We start from the raw sequence: 19,645 nt of genomic DNA, 5'->3' as shown, positions 1-19,645 counted from the left end.
TGGTGTTGTGGCCTAATGGTTAGAGAGTTTGACTCCTAACCCTAAGGTTGTGGGTTCGAGTCTCGGGCTGGCAATACGACGACTGAGGTGCCCTTGAGCAAGGCACCGAACCCCCAACTGCTTAATGAAAACATAAACCAGTGTATATGATTGAGAGTAGTTGACAATAGACTTAGTGGTGCAAGACTAGACAGGTTTTATCTAGAAAAGACATGGAACAGCAGGGTGATAAACACTTTTATTTCACAGAGTGGTTTCTCAGACCATCATATGGTCATTTTAGATTTCAAAATAAAAAAGATATTAAAATCAATCTATTATTGTTGTCAGTAGACGGGGAAATAAAATAGACACAAATGCAGGATAGCATAAAAAAACAGGATTTATTACTAAAACAAAACACAGAACCGGAACACGGACTCAAGACAAGACGACAACAAAAGACAACAGAGGATTCAATGCTGCTTAAGGCAACGTGGCTCAACTAAATACTAAATCATGAAGAAACATAAGGAACAGGTGTCCAGAAGCGGGCAGGAAGAGACAAGGGCGGGGCTGAGTCCTGACAATTAGATTTTTAATTTCAAGTTCTTACAGGACGTTTTCTTTTGTGAAAATTTATAATATTTCTGGAATATTTGGAGGGCAAAGAAGTCTTTTTTTGACAGTCTTAGCCAATGGTGGGATGTGGGAAAGGCTTACATTAAAATGTTTTGTCAAAACTATTCACTATTTCACTCATCTGCTATTGTTAAAAAAATCTATTAATGCTCTGCAAAGAGACATTGAGGTTCTGGAAAGAGAGTTTGTAAATAACAATGAGTCGGTGCATCTTGATGGACTAAAAAAGTAAAGACAAGAACTGAGCTCTCTTTTACAAGAACCAGCAAAAGGAGCACTGGTGAGAACAAGATACTGCTCCATCAGAGATATGGATGCTCCCCGTGTGTTCTTTTTTCTAAAGAAAAAAAGAGACCATGTGTCACCTCCGTCGCACAGACGGATCTACTACGACGGATCCTACAGAAATGAGGAAGCCGTACTGTACATTGCGGAGAGTTGCGACATGGACTGTGCAGATGACATATTCGCAGAGTTACAGTACCTCAGCTTGGGGAGGAACAAAGAAAAGACCTGGATAACATAATGACTTTTCAAGAACTTTCAGACGCAATGTGGCAACTATCCAAAGGCTGATCCCCCGGAATTGATGGACCTACGGTGGAATTTTATCAACAGTTCTGGGATTTAATCGGACCGAATCTACGCAAGGTTTAATCTGAATGTTTGGAAAGTAAGACACTTCCCATGAGTTGTCGCAGAGCAGTTGTCATTGCTCCCCAAAAAATGTCTAGCAAATAGACTCAAACCTTGTCTAGGTCTACTAATAGAAAATGATCAAACGTACTGTATCCCGCATTTTGGGTTCTGTGATGTTTTGATTTCATATGTGCGGTTGGTGTGTATGTGTTGGTTAAGGCTGGGGGTGGGCTAAGTGCTCCAGTACCTGTCACGAGAGGCATAAGACAAGGATGTCCACTCTCTGGGCAGTTGTACAGCCTAATTATTGAACCATTGCTAAGCAATTTAAGAAATAAACTGAGAGGGAACTTTTATCCCTAATGGAAAGTTCTTTCCAAAGTGGTTTTATCAGCACATGCAGATGACATAACGGTTTTTATTACAGGACAAGAAGACGTCTCGGTTTTAACACAAACCATTAGATTATATGAGAAGGTCTCCTCTGCCAGGGTAAAAGCGAAGGATTTATTATTGGTAATTAGGAGCACACGGCAACTCCCGATCTACCAGAAGGTTTGCAGTGGAAAAAAATGCGAATCATAATCATACATCATTCTCAAAACACTCTTTTCATAAAAGTAATTTATTCAAGATCTTGTGTTGAACACTTCCTTCCTTGCTGCCATTAGCCTCCGTGTTGTTCTTTTTGATGTGTTGATGACTGAGTGCTGATATGGAGTCACATGACCTGGGAACTTGACCCAGCCCACTCTTCAAAGTTTTCCACTGATATTAAGCCCACCTATTTTTTTCTCCTCCTCAGAGCCTGGCACATGTTTATATCTCCCAGGATAAACCTTGTAACTCATTTAAGGATTACATGGTACAAATGACACCAAATGTACACACTGCCCCCTGCTGTTAGGTTGCCAGACTGCAATACCACTTAATACCAGAGGTTACATAAAAGGGAGGGAAAGTTGCTTCCTACTGGAAATGGTGTTACTACAGGGATTAAACGTGGTGTTTTCGGTAGATCTGAGAAGTAGAGTATTGTTTTAAAAATTTACTTTGCTTTAAATGTCTGTGAAAATAAAAATGAAATCTTCTGTCAGAAGTGGAGAAGGTGGAAGTGTAATTAATCTCACACAGCATTTGTAACACACAGGTACTGTACAAAGATCGTGCGACGGTTGAGTCGAGTCTTCACAGTGTGAATTCGTGTGTATGCTGTCTGTGGCTCGACAGAGCGCTGAGTTTAGAAGACCTCACCTCTTTGCTTTTCCCAGCATGCAATGCTTCTTCCTTTTGAAGAATCTGCACAGATTCACGTTAAAACTTAAAACCAGAGCAGGACTTGACCTGATTAAACCAGAGACCACTTCCTGTGTGTGTGTTTTCATACCCTGTTCATAATGCACTGACGGAGTTCTTCATGTGTCAAAGGTCTCTCATCGTCATGTGGGAGTAGCAGCTCTTCTGTATCGTAGTCATCGCTGGAGTATAAATGTAACTCGGTCATGCACAAAATCTGAGCTCCTGAATCCGTGTAAATTTATGATTTAACACAATTGTGGCTTTAAAGGTGGTGTCTCCGATTTTTAAAAGCCGGTGTTGACATATAAAATCACCAAAACAAACACGCCCCTAACCCTAACGGGTCCCACCCCTGTATCGATAGCTCCGCCCACACATACATACGTAACCCGGGCGACTAACGGAAAGAAACGTGTCTTTATCATAGCTGAAGGGAAGAACAATACGATTGTAGATAAACAAACAAGCAAAAATGCCACACAAGCATAATCATGTAAAGGACAAAAGCATATATTAGTTCTGTGTAACAAAGCAAAACCAACGTTACTCACCTATCGAGAAGGAAAAAAGCGCCTCGGCGTCTTAAGTAAAGTCGGCCACATATTCACAGGTCGGAGTTTCCCGAGTCGATAACTCCTGAGCTAAACGCTGTTACTACACAAAACGCGGTTGTAGCTGCCTCTCTACATTACTACGATAGAAAAGAGGTGTTATTTGTGTAGTAACAGCGTTTAGCTCAGGAGTTATTGACTCGGGAAACTCCAACCTGTGAATATGTGGCCAACTTCCTGCTCCTTCAGTTCTCTCCAGCGCTGGAAAGCTGATCCTATATTAACACGTCCTACTTCTTGTCCTTATCGTAAGTCTTTCTTCTCTTTCTTTCTTTGTTTTTATCCTCCATGTCAATGTTAAAGCCGCTTTCTGCTAATGTCACACATGAGCACTGAACACTCTCTCTGCCCAAATTTACAAGACACGCCCCTTTCTGCTCATTGGCTACACGTTTGTTTTGTTTTTTGTTTATTTTTCGGCTCAGTTTTCTGAAGCATTTCAGATGATGTAATGGAGACCCCACCTTTAAGTGAATGAGGACAAAAGTAAAAACGAGGAAGCAACAGTTTCTGTCTACGGTAGCTGACGCTCTGCTTTACTGGAAGGTTAATTATCTCTCAAATACAAATCAGTCGTGATCTTAGGTTGACCTACAAAATCATCGACACACAACTGGAGATAAACAAGACTTTGTGTTTTTGAACATCTGGATGTTCAAGTTCGCATTGAGATGGGAAACGTTCTAGAGTCTCAGATGAAAGCCATGAAAGTCATATGTGATAAATATAAACTGTGGACCAACATTAACCTCATTAGGAGGCAGCGGTGGATTTAGGTTCCCTGGGGCTTTAATTAACTGCCTTATGACTAATGAGCATCAGTGTGTTTAGCTGAAGGGCTCTCAGTTTCCCATCTCACCTGCAATCATCAGCAGCTCATTTAACAACACTGTGTATGGAAATAACTCTGACTTAATTTGGGGGTAAAAAAAAAGATCATCTGTAATGAAACTTTACCTTTTCAGTCTTAACTGTCCTACTTACCCAGAGACAGGAGGCTGTATGACAGGAGCTTGTTTCTGCATCTCTGCACTTTGCCCAAGCAGCACCTGAGCCACCAATTTTGCATCATAATACTTCTCCCGGTCCTGTTAAAAGAGAAGAACATATATAACTCGGTCTGATTTGCCCAGAAATAACAATAAAACTATTCTTTTCTGCGTATGTTACTGAACTAACTGGTTTGGCAAATAGAAAGGAAAACTTGCAACTCAAATATATCATTAAAGGTGCGGTGCACGCTGTTTGAGAAATGCTTCAGAAAACTGAGTCGGGCCGACTAACAAAACAAACGTGTAGCCAATGAGCAGAAAGGGGCGTGTCTTGTCAATTTGCGGTGGAGAGAGTGTTCAGGGCGCATGTGTGACATTAGCAGAAAGGGATTGAATTGACATTGACATGGCGGATAAAAACGAAAAACAAAGAAAAGCTTACGATAAGGCAAGAAGCGGGACCCGTGTTAATATAGGATCGGCTTTCCAGTGCTGGAAAGAATTGAACGTCTTCCGCGTGAAACGGAGCTAAAGCTTTCACGGTACAACACACAGTACTACAAAAACACATTTGTTTTACCATAGTATTACTCATTGTGTTCATTTATTGATAAAAATATACCCTCAGCCAGCTGCCCCAGCAGGTTATATAATAGTTGCCTGGGTTACGTATGTATGTGTGGGCGGAGCTAAAAAAACAGGAGTGACACCCATTTGGGTTAGGGGCGTGTTTGTTTTGGTGATTTCAAATGTCAACATTGGCTTTCAAACATCGTGCACCGCTCCTTTATTTATATGTTTAATACTTTTCGATGTCTTAACTATGGGATAAAGGTTACAAAATATAATCGAATACATTATAATAAAAAAGTTGAATGAAATAATTGTGCCACCATTATAGTTTAAGCGAGGTTTGTATCTTTATAAGTGAGGTTCATGATAAATAAACGTCTTGATGGTTATAGTAATTCATTACAGTAACTGATTACTAGTGCATGAAAAAAATCCTGACATTCTGACAGCATTCCTGAAATCTGTAATCACTGCTATTTGTCATGCTGGTGTCCTGTTATATAGAATTTGGATAGAATTAATATAAAAACCTAAGAAGTAACATCGTTATCATTATTATGTTAATAGGTGAGAAGGATACGTGTTATAGCAAAGCGACACACAGTGTTCAAACGTTCTTAATAGCAGAGCAGCTTTATTTTTAAGTGATTAAGATATAAAAGTTAAAGAACATTAATCGGAGCCCTAAATCTACTCGAATCAGGTGGAAGAGATTATCTCATTAAAAAGAAGAAATGTTAAAGGTGTGGATCTTCATTCATTCATTCATCTTCTACCGCTTATCCGAACTTCTCGGGTCACGGGGAGCCTGTGCCTATCTCAGGCGTCATCGGGCATCGAGGCAGGATACACCCTGGACGGAGTGCCAACCCATCACAGGGCACACACACACTCTCATTCACTTACACACACACACACACACTCACTCACACACTCACACACTACGGACAATTTTCCAGAGATGCCAATCAACCTACCATGCATGTCTTTGGACCTGGGGAGGAAACCGGAGTACCCGGAGTACCCGGAGGCACAGGGAGAACATGCAAACTCCACACACACAAGGCGGAGGCGGGAATCGAACCCCCAACCCTGGAGGTGTGAGGCGAACATGCTAACCACTAAGCCACCGTGCCGACCGGTGTGGATCTTGTTTTGTCGTTATTGTACCTTGGAGCTGATGAAGGCCTGCACAGTGAGAAGCTCGTTGGTTTTCTGCTCCACCAGCTTCAAATACGTCATGATGTTGGAGTCTCTGATTCCAGATGAAGAACCGAGCAGGTCATCCACCTCCGCACGGTCGCAATTGATCTTATTAAACAAACTGCTCACTCCTACATTAACAAAATAAAAAATACAGCATTTATATGCTAAGAATCTCAACTGCATGACATGTAAAACTCACTAGAGTTAAACATTGCACACGTTTAACCCAAAGTGTCTATTTTATTTTATTTGTGCATCCATAAGCTCCCAAGAAATCCAGTGAAATAATAGAACCCCATCAACTACAAAACTAAATCTGTTGCCTAACACACTAACACACTCCAGACTGTAATATTATAAGAAAATAATGCATTAATGCTCCCCGAGGCTCATTATTTTTGTATCACCACATAATTCCACGTATACTGCAGTGATTTGCTAACAGTTTTTAATGATTCAATGTTGTGAGAGAGAAGGTAGCTCCAGATCTCACATATGTTACAGCAGAAGTTGTTTTATTATGTTTAGATAAAAATACCGCGGACCTTCTGACCGATAAACGTATAAATGGTATAAACGGTTTATACAGCACTGAGTTATGGAGCTTAAACACACTTTTCAGCACCTCGTCTGCCCACCTGACTTTATCTGATCCAGGATCTCTGTGGTTTCCTTGGCCTGGGCCTCGTACTCCAGGGCCTGAGCTTCAGTGTCACGCTGCTGCTCCTTCGTCTGATTGAGGGTGGTGTGATGCTCCTGCTCCTGCTGCTGATCCTCCACCTCAAACCTCTCCATATCCTCTTTGATCTGGATCGGGGGAACAGATACACAGTGAGCTATTTTTGGGATAAGATATTTGTGATGTTACATGTGCTCATAAAAGGAAAACTCACTGAAAACATATTAGTATGATAATCTGTGCTGTTTACTTATATTGCATTACCTACTGTATATATGTTCTTATCTTTGTACAGCAATATTTGATAAGCTTTCCATAAATAAAATGTACTTTACTTTACACCTGAGTCCGAGTCTGATGCTGCATGTTGTAATGGTTTCACTTTCGGCGTGAACATCTATAATTTGTTAGCTATATTAACCTTATAGCTCCATATCCTGTCTGATCAAGCACATTCAAATTCAAGGGGAAACTACAGTATATCAATCTAAAAAAAAGTTTCGATTTTGACTTACCTGTCTGATTTCATCTTTCAACGTCTCTGCGTTTGTGTTTTGCTCGTTCACGTAATTAAAGAGAGCAAAGTTCCTGTCTTCGGCTGCACACAACATCATACAGCAACCGGTTTAACTGATAGATCAGATTCACACCCTGTTATATCCATTCTGAAGCATTAGTCACCTCAGATATGATGGAGATTACACCGAGCTGACTCACCCTGGATAAATTTAGTGACTAGCATTTCCAAATCATCTTCGCCGGTCACTTTCTTGATCCGCTGAAAAACTTCCTCTAGAGTCTCCGCTGCCACCTCTGAGTCGTTCCTCTGCTGCTCCTTTATTTCTGACATCATCATCGTCATTATCATCATCATCATCATCATCATCATCATCCAGATGCATGCCAATTGTGACACCAAATGGTGTTTTATTGTCTTCAAAATAATTTCTTTTAGTTAAAGCTTCCATTTCTCTCATGTTATCAATGTGAGATTAAGCTACTAAAATAGACCCGGAACTAACTGTTTATCAAAGGTGCCAATATTTCTGGAGCTCTCACCGTGTTTGTGGCTGAGGACATTGTCCAGTCCTGTGCTCTCGTTGCACTTTGTAGTCATGAAGTCTTTAAGACGCTGCTCGTGTGCGATCAGCCTCTCTAGCTCCTTTATTTCGGCGTTGTACTGCGCTAAGTCCTTCACCGCCTTCTCCTTCATCATCGTCATCTTTGTCTGGGCCTCCATTCTGACAACATAATAAATAATAATAATAATAATAATAATAATAATAATAATAACAATAATAATAAATAAATAGATAAATAAATAGACAAACAACAACAACAACAATAATAGACAACAGTAATAATATTACTAATACCAATAACAATAAATAAACACATAAACAAACAAATAAATAAATAAATAAATAAATAAACAAACAAACAAACAACAACAACAACAACAACAATAATCAACATCATCATAATAAATAAATAAATAGATAAATAAATAAATAATAATAATAGACAACAACAACAACATATTACTACTACTACTATTACTACTACTAAATAAATAAATAAATAACTAAAACAAATAAATAAATAGTAATAAACAACAACAACAATAATAATCTCACTAATAATATTATCACATATAAAATTAATAATAATAATAATAATAATAATAATAATAATAATAATATGATCATTCATCAGTGATTAGAAGAATTAATATAAACCCGTGATTTTCTGATACAGAGCTGCTCTTATCTTCAGAATTGTGAATTCTAACAGTTTTAAAACACCACGAACATAAAAATTTGAGTATTTTTGTTCTTTCTTTAAGTTGAAAGTGAACCCTGTCCACCTGGTGCTCTGGTACTTTACATATATATGTAAATCCAGTTCACCTGGCATCATAAGCTGCCGTCGACATGCCGATGACATCGCCAATCTCCCGCCGGATTTCCTGAAGCTCCTGCAGGACAAAAAAATGTCCCGTGTTAACTTGGCTTCTCAGGCATGTGATTAAATCCTGACCCCTGTCATGCTATAAACGCTGACCTTTTCCAGTTTGCGGTGTAGCTGCTGGAAGCGGACGCGCTCCACACGCAGCGTCTCCAGCTCTTCTCTCAGCTGGCTGTTCTTCACCAGCTGCTGGTTGAAGCGAATGAGAGCCTGCAGGGGGAAGAAAATGATTGCTGTGATGTGATGTGGTGCAGTTTCAGATAAATAATCATCTATAGGGTGAAACCGTAGGGTGCTAACAGTGACTCTGCATCTTTATTGTATTGCTTAATTATCTTTTGGCCTAAGGGTATGCAAATAACAATTTGGCCCAAGGGTATGCAAATTATTTTTGGTTTCTCGTGTGATTGATTCCACCTGCGTCTTGTTAAAGTGTCTGGCTGCAAATTTCGCCATGTTCACTTGCATTACTAAGCTGTGGTTTTCCACTCACCCAGCTTCTGCTCTTATCTCGCAGAGGGAGCTGGCTTATTTAAAAGACATTTGTAAGATGTAAGATGTCCACCGGCATGTTCGGGATGTAAAACAGCTCTAACTCTGACTCACCCTGTCCAGTTTATTTTCCAGGGTGCGAGTGGCCTTTTGGATGTGAAGAGCTTGAGACTTCTGACTGTGAAAGGTACCTACATCCCCTTTTCTCAGCACTTCCAGTTTTTTCTGAATACTCTGGATCTGTTATGACACACACACACACACACACACACACACACACACACAACCATTCATTTGTCAACCTTATACAGAAAAATATGTTTTCTAGTTGTAAATTCTGTGTTAGAATAAAATTTGTATTCACCCAAACACACACACACACACACACACACACACACACACACACACACACACACACACACACACTCTATACAATGCATATTATTGATATGTGATATAATATTCAAAACAGGATGCTATTCTAGGTAGCTGGCTGCTGAATTTGCAGCATGTGTTTTGAATTGTAAAATACTCAGCTAATTTGTTGTGTGTGTGTGTGTGTGTGTGTGTGTGTGTGATTTTGGAAGGTCATCACCTCTCGCTCCAGCTCTGCTTGACTGAGTCTCTCTCTCTCCAGCTGCTGTTCGAGCTCATTGCGGCGGTTCAGGAGAGTCCGGAGCTGCTGGGCGTCATGGCTGTCAGCCTGCTTGCGTGACTGGCTCTCAGATACACGCAGGTTCTTCTGCAGTTCCTCGTGCTCCTTGCGCAGCTTTTCTATCTCAAGACTGACGGTGACACACATGCTCAGAGTGACAGGGTCACAAAAGGATTTCTAACACAGATGTATAATAAGACAAATAAGATGAGAATTTGATTCTGACATCATTAATAACATCACATTAACACTAGCCTTAAAACAATTACTTTGAGTTCTTATGACTGGAACAAAAACTAAAATAGTGCAGGCATGCACGTCATCCTGGTCAGAATGGCAGTGGATCAGGAGTCTATCTTAGGGAGTATGGAGTTACCCACAGAGACAGAGGGAAACTGTACAGACCGCAACCTGAGCTATGGATTGACAAAGAACCCAGGAACAATGAGGCAAAGATCCTCCAAGATGTGCAGTGTTTAAAAAAATATGTATGTAAATCTGTGATTGTCTGACTGACCGTTGTTTGCGAATAAGCTCCTGTGACTGGACGCTGTAGGCCTGCCGATCTCCCTCCATGATGCGAAACTGCCTCTGTAACTTGCTAATCTCTGCCTCTGCTGTGACACACACACACACACACACACACACACACACACACACACACACACACACACACACACACACACACACACACACCTCATTTTTATAATAATAGCTACACAGTCTTCATTGATGCCTCATTTACACTTTACATACCCAGTGCATCAAGGTCCATGTCGCTGGAGTCAGAGTGGACGCTTATCGCTGATCTTCCGCGAGGCATGATGGGAAAAGAGCTATAACCACTGTGAAAACACAGAGATGTGATAAGACTTTTTGGAAAATGGATAAAAGATGAAGAAATGTAGATAGATTGATAGATAGATAGATAGATAGATAGATAGATAGATAGATAGATAGATAGATAGATAGAGAGAGAGAGAGAGAGAGAGAGATACAAAGAGACAGAAAGAGAGAGAGAGGGAGCTATCTAGTTTAAGTATGATAGATAGATAGATAGATAGATAGATAGATAGATAGATAGATAGATAGATAGAGCCAGACGAACTGTAAAAAATGGATGAAAAAGAGATAAAGGGATAAATGAAAAGTTACTACTAACAATTTAACACCTAAAGAAAAGGACACTAATTAATAAAATATTTAACAAGAAGTTAATTTATTAGGGGTGCCAATAATGTATAAATCCAGTGTTTATAACGAAAAGATTGCGTTAATATAAAACAACACAGATACAAATGTACAAGTTATATAGAGAGATTAATAAAGCCGAAATACTTCCTTACCTTCAGAATTAACTTTAAAAACAGAACAGTAAAAGATCTGCGGTCAGTAGAAGGAGCCTCCTGAGGGAAAGTTGTCACTTACCGTTACTAGGCAACTGTGTTTATATATCCGTCCTCCATACTAACGCACTAAACAGTATACACGACGCGATGCGCTTTTGGATGTAGCCTATAGAGGGCGCCAAATCTCAAATAAATGCTATGTTTTGTGGCGAATGCAGAAAGAAACACAAAAACACGTGTTTTTAGTCTGACTTTATTTGTAATAACTGACAGAAGAGTAAAGAAATAACCTAGATGATACAATAGTATAGATATATAAATGTATACTGATTTACAGATTTAGCATTAGCATTAAGTGTTGGTTGTGACTTAGCATTGATGCAGGGATGGAAAATTCTTCGCTAATCATACTTCATTAATTAAGGTGTTATTTTGATCTATTTACACTTCACTTGATGATTATAGAATTCTTACAATCTAACTTTTTTAAGACACCAGGCATGTTTAATAAGCTGTTTTAAAGTATGCATTACAAATACAAACTCTCTGAAATAGTACGTAGATAAATAGTAAATGTTATTTCATCTACATTTTAGTTTAAATCATCCAATCAACTATCCTGAGACAATCATGCCGATTTGTCGATCTCGTTCCATGCAAAGTACTTAGTGCTATAGCTATCTGTCTAATGATTTAATGATGGATAAGCCACTGGAGCCAACTTAATCTGATTTGTAAAAGCATGTTGAGGTAAATGTACCTATTTTACCAAAGTTTAAAATCAAGTTTTCTATGTTTAAATGTAATTAAAGAAATAAGTTTCGTCTATCAGTTTTTGCTAAATAATAAAAGTTATATTTCACATGAAAACAGGGTGACGCTGCTTAATTCCACCACTTCAAGTTCAAATCATTGATTTTTTTTATGCAGCATGTTTTAATACTTGGGTACATTTAAAAGTAGCGACTCATTGAAAAATCTATTTTAGATTTGCCACTTTTAATTGAGCAAGATTTTGAATATAATTTCTCAGTGAATTTTCCACCCCTGCCTAGATGTCTACCACTTCTACAACAGGCCTAACATGGTTAGTTGTTATCCTCTTTATTTTCCTCCTTACTCTCCTCTTTACTTCTCTCTTTATTCTCGTTTTTCTCCCCTTCTTTATTGTCTTCTTTATTATCTTTTTTATTATCTTGTTTATTTTTATCTGGTGGTGGCTCCTCAGGTGGTATCGGTGGGATTCCCTCTAAGATCGAGGCGAAGTATTCATTTTTGTTGAGGTCTGGCTCCTTGACAAGGAGGTGACACTTTGGAAGGTAATAACTGACTGTGAGTGCTGTATTACTAATCAAAGTAAACAGTACTTGAGCAATTGTCTTCTCTTTGTCACCCAGGCCAGCATAGATTGGGATAAATATGACCCATATTACACAGTAGATCAGGCTGGCGATTGTAATGTCTCTGGCAAAGTTGTACTGCCTGACCGGTTTCGGTGCCATGAAGGTGCACATGAAGCAGATCAAGGCCAGCAGGCCATTGAAACCCAGCATGAGGCCAAAGTTCAGTATGGGTTCAGTGGGGCAGGGCAGGAACCTTGTAACAAAATTAACTTCCAGACTGTCTACCCAGTTGGTGAGTGAAGGCCCTTCAAGGATAAACCAGCCAACGAGCCCTGACTGAACACCACAACATGCTAGCACCAGACCCCAGCTGCCAAGGCCTTGCATGTTCTCCATGTTCTGCAGAGCTTTTTCAGGGAACTCGCACACATAAACAATCTGTCAACACAAGAAATAAGAAGACAGGGATCACACACGTATTGAACAGCAAATCTACATATACTACAAATTATATATATTTTTTAGCTCACCTGCATAGAGATAGCCAGGAGGGTGGACAGTGCTGCAGTGGGGAACATTACATACAGAAGTATCTGGACACGGCAAATGACATCATTCGGCTGACCCAGGTACAGCACCAGACCAATACAGCTTCCCATCAGACTCAGCAGACCCAAGCCACATAGTGGTCCTCCCAGTGCTTTCAGGAGCGGCGTCCCTCTGTTTTGGAAGAACAGGATGCCCATTGCTGCCTGACAAGACAGCAACAGAAGTCCAGCCAAGATCAGAGCTACTGATTCAAAGGAGGTCCAAGCCAGGTATTCATAGGTGGGAAAGACACAGCTGGTACTGCGGAACGTGGACCACTGGCGTGGAGGACATTTGGTGCATTGGATATCGTCTTTGAAGGAAGGAAAATAAAAAGATTTGAAAGTGGTTTTGATATACAGTATTTATCCACACAAAATCTAACATCCATTCTAATTTCTGTTATGTAATTCATTACATTGTGTAAATTAGAGAAAGACAGATGATTGGTTGTCAGAGAGTAATGAGTAACCAATCAAGCATTGCTCTAGTAAGTGAGTGAGTTATGCTTTTGCTGGATAATAATAAATTGCAGCAAGGAAGGTCAGTAAGCACAAACTAGGAAATGCTTGACAAGTGAAAATAAAAAGACACCAAGGTTCACAAGCTAAGAAACTGTTCATTCAACATACAAAAGTAGCCATTCGTTAAAATATTAATTAACGAATGGCTACTTTTGTATGTTGAATGAACAGTTTCTTAGCTTGTGAACCTTGACATACCTCAATGGTATTGTTACAAAAGGTACTAGAAACAATAATATTAAAAATAAACAAATTTAGGATGATGCAGGATTTGTCATAATTCTCTGTTGTATTCTAATAAAAACTTGGTGATGGAGTCTCACCTGTTCTATTTTGGAAGGTTCCCTCTAAACAGTCACTGCAGTCAAAGCAGCAGGAATAAAATCCTTTAACTATACGCACTTGTCCCGATAGACAGTCGGAGGAGCATCTAGATGTGGGGACCTGTTATGAAGTTAGATTTAATGTCAGATTTATCTGGAAAAAAAAAACCTATAAATAAATCCATGAAGACCTCAGAGGATTCTTTAATACCGTATTATTATTCGTGTGCCATTTTATGAGTTTCCTATCGATCGTCAGGTTCTGGACGAAGGTCCCAATGTTTTTGAAGCTCACAGTGTTGTTCTGAAAGACCCAGGCTAGCAGATCATAGCCGATATTCGGGTTTCCGTTTGCGTCAAAGTTCATTTGGGTTCCATTCAGTGTCATTGAAACCTTCTGTACCCATGGCAACAACTGTGCACAAAAGAAAACCCAAACAGAAGTGTTAAATTGGATCATTTTGTGAATAGATTATAGATTTAGTTTGAAATCCTACCTGCCAGGGATAGATAGTATCCTTCTTGTAATATCTGGTACACATGTTTGAGTTACAGCCGAGCATGTTGTGCATCGCATAGGCCACGCTGTAGACAGCAGCGTAGACGCTGAAGGCGGTGCGCCGCACCAGCTCTGTTTGAACAATGCTCACGTTTGCTGGTGAAAGACTCCAGCAGTCTGGACATGGGTTCTCCAGAGGAGAGACGTCAGCATTTAGCTGTGTGGTATGCATTCTGAGTCTCTCTTGCTCTATGTTGGTGAAAAGCTGTTGTACATATGGGCTGAGCAGGCTGATGGGTTGGGACATGTCGGTGAAGCCCAGCACGGTGCCGATGGTCTGAATGCCAGGCAGTGTGACGATGCTGCTGTGTACAGCCCACGCTGTGCTCGCTAACCAGACTCCTGTCATGTTCCTCCTGATTACCTGCAAAAAGAAGTAAAGATCCTCTAGTGCTAAGAATCCAGACATTGTACCAGCATCCAGACATTGTACCAGCTCCGATCGTCTTCCGTGCAATGAAGATTTTGGACCTCCACTGAGATGAGGCTGACTCTATGAAAATCCTGAGACATCTACAGATCTACCAGCTCCAGTTGGACTCTATGATGCCAAGAGGAGATCTGAACTCCATGTGATCTTTACACTAATTCAACATTTGTTTGGCCGTATATTTGTAATCTCACTCCCAGTGTCACCCATATGAGGATGGGTTCCCCTTTGAGTCTGGTTCCTCTCAAGGTTTCTTCCTTTACCAATTTAAGGGAGTTTTTCCTTGCCACTGCTGCCTGAGTCACATCAGACTTGCTCATAGGGGATAAATACATACATACATACATACATACATACATACATACATACACACTGTGAACTATATATATCTTAATTTTTTACTATATTAACTCTTTTTCTCCTTATGTTTAACTTCTGTTCTATGTTTATGTTCTGTAAAGCTGCTTTGAGACGAAGCCCATTGTAAAAAGCGCTATACAAATAAACTTGAATTGAATTGACTTGAATGTTATTACCCTGTACTTTAACCTTATTTTTGCGTTATGCTATGTGTACTTAATCAGTAAATCTAGAAAAAACGATCAGTAATTAGCAGTGTAATATACGGCGCGATTATAAACGAAGAGCATTTGAAATTTTTATTTTTTAAATAGCATTGTTTAAAAAATATGGAACAAATCCTTATCATACAGTGGGTGTCATCATACAGCAAACAAAAAAAAGAAATGTAAGTCACGTGACAGGAATAAAATCACCTTTCGTTTTATTTATATTTTTTGTTAGCTCGAAACGAATTTCTGTAATTAAATTTGTTACGAGTATTGACTGTAAAAACTGTAAAAAAAAAGAATTGTGTGGGATTTCTGTTGGCTCGGTCTTAATCAGCCTGATTGAAAGTTTTTTTTTAATTTTATTTGTCTGTATTATTTATTAAAGTCTTGTTAATACCTTCACATGTGTGTGAGTGCGCAGATGTTTTCACTTTTATTAGGGAAAGCATATGTTAAAAGTTACACTTGGGTGCTTAAACTTTGCATACCCTTAGGACCGATTGACTAAGGCAAATAAATGTAAATTAAAGCAGAAAGACATTTAGGGTGTTGGGTTTCACAGATGATCCAATCGATCAGAAGCTCAACATTGTATTAGTTTTTTTTAAAAAAAAAGTAAAAATATGCATCAAAATTGAATCTTGACTTCTTGGTCTGCAAAATATCTTTTTAAATCTGTAACTATGATATACAGTAAATATTCTGTAATAAATAGCATGGACGGATTTTGCTTAATGCTGTTGAATAAATTGGGAAATAGCTGTGGGGTAAGATGAACGAAAGACTTCACGGTGTGCTGGTATAGGAAAATAATCATCTCTACATCACACCACGCTGAGTGTGTTAAATAATTTTTGCAGTATTATTGCAGTTATATAGTCATATTTATTTTATAACGAGAAATCACCTCGCCGTATGTTTCTCACGCACCTCACTGAAGAAGGCGGCAGTTGCTTTGGAGGATGCAAACACCACCACCACGCCAACTTTGACCTCTACTATGCCGTCCAGGATCTCTGATATGGTGTGCATTGGGTCTTCGTAGACTGGAATCAGCCCCTCGTAGGCTACACAAATCCCCCCGTCTGCAGCGTTCTGGGACACCTGCTGTTGACCCTCTTTGCCGTAAGTCTCATCACTTCCGATCACCGCCACCCAGTTCCAGCCGAACTGCTGCAGCAGCTGAACCATTGCCAAGGCCTGCCAGCTATCACTGGGGGCAGTACGCATGAACGACGGGTATGTCGTCTTGTCACTGAAACTATTACTGGTGGCTCTGTAGCTGACCTGCAGGGAAAGCAGCTAGCATGAAATTGTGGTACTTTACTTATTTCCAAATATTCTTATTAACAGAATATTTTCATAACACATGGCAGCAAACCTTTACATTCACAGAGTTTGGGGGATTCACTTATCCAGCGTGACGTACTTTCTGTTTTATCTCGTGTTTATACAACTCAGCAATTGATGGTTTAGGGACTTGCTAACGGGCCCAGCAGTGGCAGCTTGGTGGATATGGGATTTGAACTTGCAACCTTACGAATCATAATCCAACACATTAACCACTAAACTACCACATCCAAAAAGTAATACTTGATGGTGATGCTTATTGTTTATTTATTACCGTTTTAACGTATTTTTCTGTGACACACGCTTTCCCCACTGTTTCACACAATTGCCTTTCAAACTTACCTGTGGCATCAGGAAGAAGCTCACCAGCTGGCCAATGACATTTGCCATCTCGGAGCTGGATGGCCCAATGACGGCATGGACTCTGGTCTTGTACTCGGTGTAGTTACACATGACGTCCAAAATGTCGGAGTTGTTTGTGGTGAAAAAAAGCAGCGTGGGCTTCATAATAATGGCAGACTGCCCGCAGTCATCATAGGTCTCAAAGCCCAGCTTAACGTTAGGCAGAAGGTCAGGCTTGGCGTTGATCTCGTCAATGGTGTACTTCATCACTAACGACAGCGCAAGGCCATACTGATCGACACTGTCACAAAGACAAACAAGCTTCACACAGATGGTCTACAAAATCAAGCCTGGATGGTTATTAAAGGAACGACTTACAGTAGTTTTATTTTCATCAAATCTGGTTTCCCTATTTGCATGAAATACAATGAAAAACCTTGAACATAAACTTCAGACCAGGTTTCAACAAACTCGCTTTGTAAAACAGTGGTCCCCAACCCCCGGGCCGCGGACCGGTACCGGTCCGTGGACCAAATGGTACCGGGCCACCCAAGGAACATTAAATTATTCCCATTTTATTTACTGTAGTGTATTTCTCTGGGGTTTGTGTGACTTTCCATGGACGAGAGGTTAACCGGGAGCTGAGAGACGTCACCTAAAGCCGCACCGATACTGCGCATGCGCAAAATATCGTGATATCGGGCCGGGTTTAGGTGACGTCTGGAGCTGAGCGGCTGCGAGCGGCAGTGGTGTCGTAGCTTTGGTGGAGAGAGAAGGTGTGTATCGCTCTTCTCTCTGTTCACCGGTACTTTGTCATGTTTAATAGTGCTTGGGGTACGTGTATATTGTGTTTGCTCAAATTTAACCCACAAATTAGCAACAATGAGCACGAAACAGACGTCGTTAGAAAGTTAGAAACTCTGCCGGTGTTCTGGATTAAAGTCATGGCGGAATACCCTGAGATTGTCACCACAGCACTTACATCCCTATCGCCATTTCCGACATGCTATCTGTGTGAAGCGGGGATTTCTGCAGTGACGGCAACCGAAACAAAACAACGGAATAAACTGGACATAAGCGACACACTTCGTGTGTCATTGTCTCCTATTACCCCAGATGGAACCGTCTCGTTGTAAAGGAACAAGCTCAGGGTTCTCATTGATTTAGCATTGTAGAGAGTTAAAAAGGCATGTTTAAATACAATTACATTAAAATTATTTATTTTAATTTAATTGTATAGCCTCCACCCCCCCACCCCCAGCGGGCCGCGGTAAAATGATCAAACATTGACCGGTCCGCGGCCAAAAAAAGGTTGGGGACCACTGCTTTAAAAGACTGAGGTAAAGCTGTAACTTTAGATTTTCCAAAATCTTCAGGACTTTGCAGCTTCTCTGTATTGTGACAAGAATGAAATAGACACACTTTTGACTGTTTATTGCTGCTATAATGGAAATAAAAACAGGAACTTACTTGTTTCTTGGATGTTTCACAACATTACACATGACTGTGAACAGATAACATCTTTTCCTAACTGAACCAAAGCCCTCAGTCTGCCTTCATTAAAAAGCTTTGAATCAAATTCCTGTTGTTCTGTCATACAAGGAAACCTACATTATTCTGTGGTAACTACACATAAGCTACAGACGTGGATAGAAAATAAGTTTGTGGTAATCGTATGCAGATCGTCTACCGTTGTGTAACAGATGATGTACCGTTGAAGAATGAAGAACCGTTGTGTAACAGATGATGTACATTAAATCTGAAATTCAGTGTTAGTCCAATTCTAATCCTTCTTTCAAAGTCAAACACTATCTAAGAAAGTTCAGCACACGTCCTCTGAGATCTTCAAGACCTGTGAGCACAAATGATTACATCTATTACATGTATAATAGTCTACCTCTTGCACTGAATATCGTCCGGTTTCACTCTCTCGGTCAGGTTGCTGGTCAGACGGTTGATGGGAAAGAGTCCACCGAGTAGAATATCTCCAGGAGACTTGAAGAGATTTGTGGAGATGTTCTGGAACCATGATGGATTAGCTCCATGAGCAGAATTGAGCAGGCAGAACAGGATCAGCAGCTTCGCCCTTCCAGCTGTTCTGCAAAACATATTCATGAAACAAGAGAAACCGAGTTATTAAGTCAGTTTAACTGGTTCTGTTTCTGCATTTGGGCAGAGACGTATTTTCTCGATGGTCCGGAGACACCGGTGTTATATGTCCGAATTCTTTGCTCGGGGTCTGTGCTGTGCTACATGTCCGGATGTGTATTTAAATCTGTGGTTTACATAAAGCTGCCATCGAACCCACGCAAGTGTATGAAAATCAGCTGGTAGTGTGTTCTGGGTTATTATTTAGATTTAGAGCTCCTACAATCATTTTACAAAGGTGAAATATTATATCAAATATAATGAAATATTACAAAGAGAAAAATACTTCAAGCTTTATATATGTATATAAATATATATTTATCAAATCTTGATCATTTTAATGGCTCTATCGTATTTCTGGCTGCAGGACTCGTTCATGCTT

The 19,645-nt window shown here is 40.0% G+C and overlaps 2 protein-coding genes across 3 annotated transcripts; both read right to left on the bottom strand.

Moving 5' to 3' along the window:
• Window positions 1–364: 364 nt before the first annotated feature.
• On the bottom strand, window positions 365–11,216 carry odad1 (outer dynein arm docking complex subunit 1). Of its 2 annotated transcripts, none has more exons than XM_027168933.2 (15): window positions 11,082–11,216; window positions 10,492–10,580; window positions 10,253–10,352; window positions 9,676–9,865; window positions 9,195–9,320; window positions 8,685–8,798; window positions 8,531–8,598; window positions 7,680–7,861; window positions 7,338–7,463; window positions 7,136–7,218; window positions 6,580–6,748; window positions 5,906–6,069; window positions 4,155–4,258; window positions 2,648–2,738; window positions 365–2,559 (listed from the first exon to the last, which is right to left on the bottom strand). In XM_027168933.2, the coding sequence occupies exons 2-15, from the start codon at window positions 10,556–10,558 to the stop codon at window positions 2,449–2,451; spliced, it is 1,695 nt and encodes a 564-aa protein (XP_027024734.2). In that variant the 5' UTR covers window positions 10,559–10,580; window positions 11,082–11,216; the 3' UTR covers window positions 365–2,448. The 2 variants fall into 2 exon arrangements, with proteins under 2 accessions (XP_027024734.2, XP_047666346.1); XM_047810390.1 differs by having other exon boundaries at window positions 10,253–10,349.
• A 101-nt stretch (window positions 11,217–11,317) lies between these two features.
• Window positions 11,318–19,224, bottom strand: LOC113657257 (taste receptor type 1 member 3). Its single transcript, XM_027168932.2, has 8 exons — window positions 19,013–19,224; window positions 17,116–17,416; window positions 16,354–16,710; window positions 14,360–14,785; window positions 14,074–14,277; window positions 13,863–13,983; window positions 12,958–13,328; window positions 11,318–12,865 (listed from the first exon to the last, which is right to left on the bottom strand). Exons 1-8 carry the CDS (start codon window positions 19,222–19,224, stop codon window positions 12,173–12,175), a joined length of 2,685 nt encoding a protein of 894 aa, XP_027024733.2. The 3' UTR covers window positions 11,318–12,172.
• Window positions 19,225–19,645: the final 421 nt, after the last annotated feature.

The sequence above is a fragment of the Tachysurus fulvidraco genome, chromosome 2 (assembly GCF_022655615.1).
Source record: "Tachysurus fulvidraco isolate hzauxx_2018 chromosome 2, HZAU_PFXX_2.0, whole genome shotgun sequence".
In the NCBI taxonomy this organism is placed as follows: Eukaryota; Metazoa; Chordata; class Actinopteri; order Siluriformes; family Bagridae; genus Tachysurus; species Tachysurus fulvidraco.
The sequence above is the reverse complement of the archived record's forward strand: the minus strand, read 5'-3'. Positions and strand labels throughout refer to the sequence as shown.

Excerpts from the sequence above, each read along its gene's own strand:
- LOC113657257 (XM_027168932.2), bottom strand. The coding sequence starts at position 19,224 with ATGTTTTGCAGAACAGCTGGAAGGGCGAAGCTGCTGATCCTGTTCTGC. Across the intron at positions 14,278-14,359 it reads ATACTATCTATCCCTGGCAG|TTGTTGCCATGGGTACAGAA; the intron begins GTAGGATTTCAA and ends TTTTGTGCACAG. Across the intron at positions 12,866-12,957 it reads TCCTGGCTATCTCTATGCAG|ATTGTTTATGTGTGCGAGTT; the intron begins GTGAGCTAAAAA and ends TTGTGTTGACAG.
- odad1 (XM_027168933.2), bottom strand. The coding sequence starts at position 10,558 with ATGCCTCGCGGAAGATCAGCGATAAGCGTCCACTCTGACTCCAGCGAC. Across the intron at positions 8,599-8,684 it reads TACACCGCAAACTGGAAAAG|GAGCTTCAGGAAATCCGGCG; the intron begins GTCAGCGTTTAT and ends TTTGTCCTGCAG. Across the intron at positions 2,560-2,647 it reads GTCAGTGCATTATGAACAGG|ATTCTTCAAAAGGAAGAAGC; the intron begins GTATGAAAACAC and ends GAATCTGTGCAG.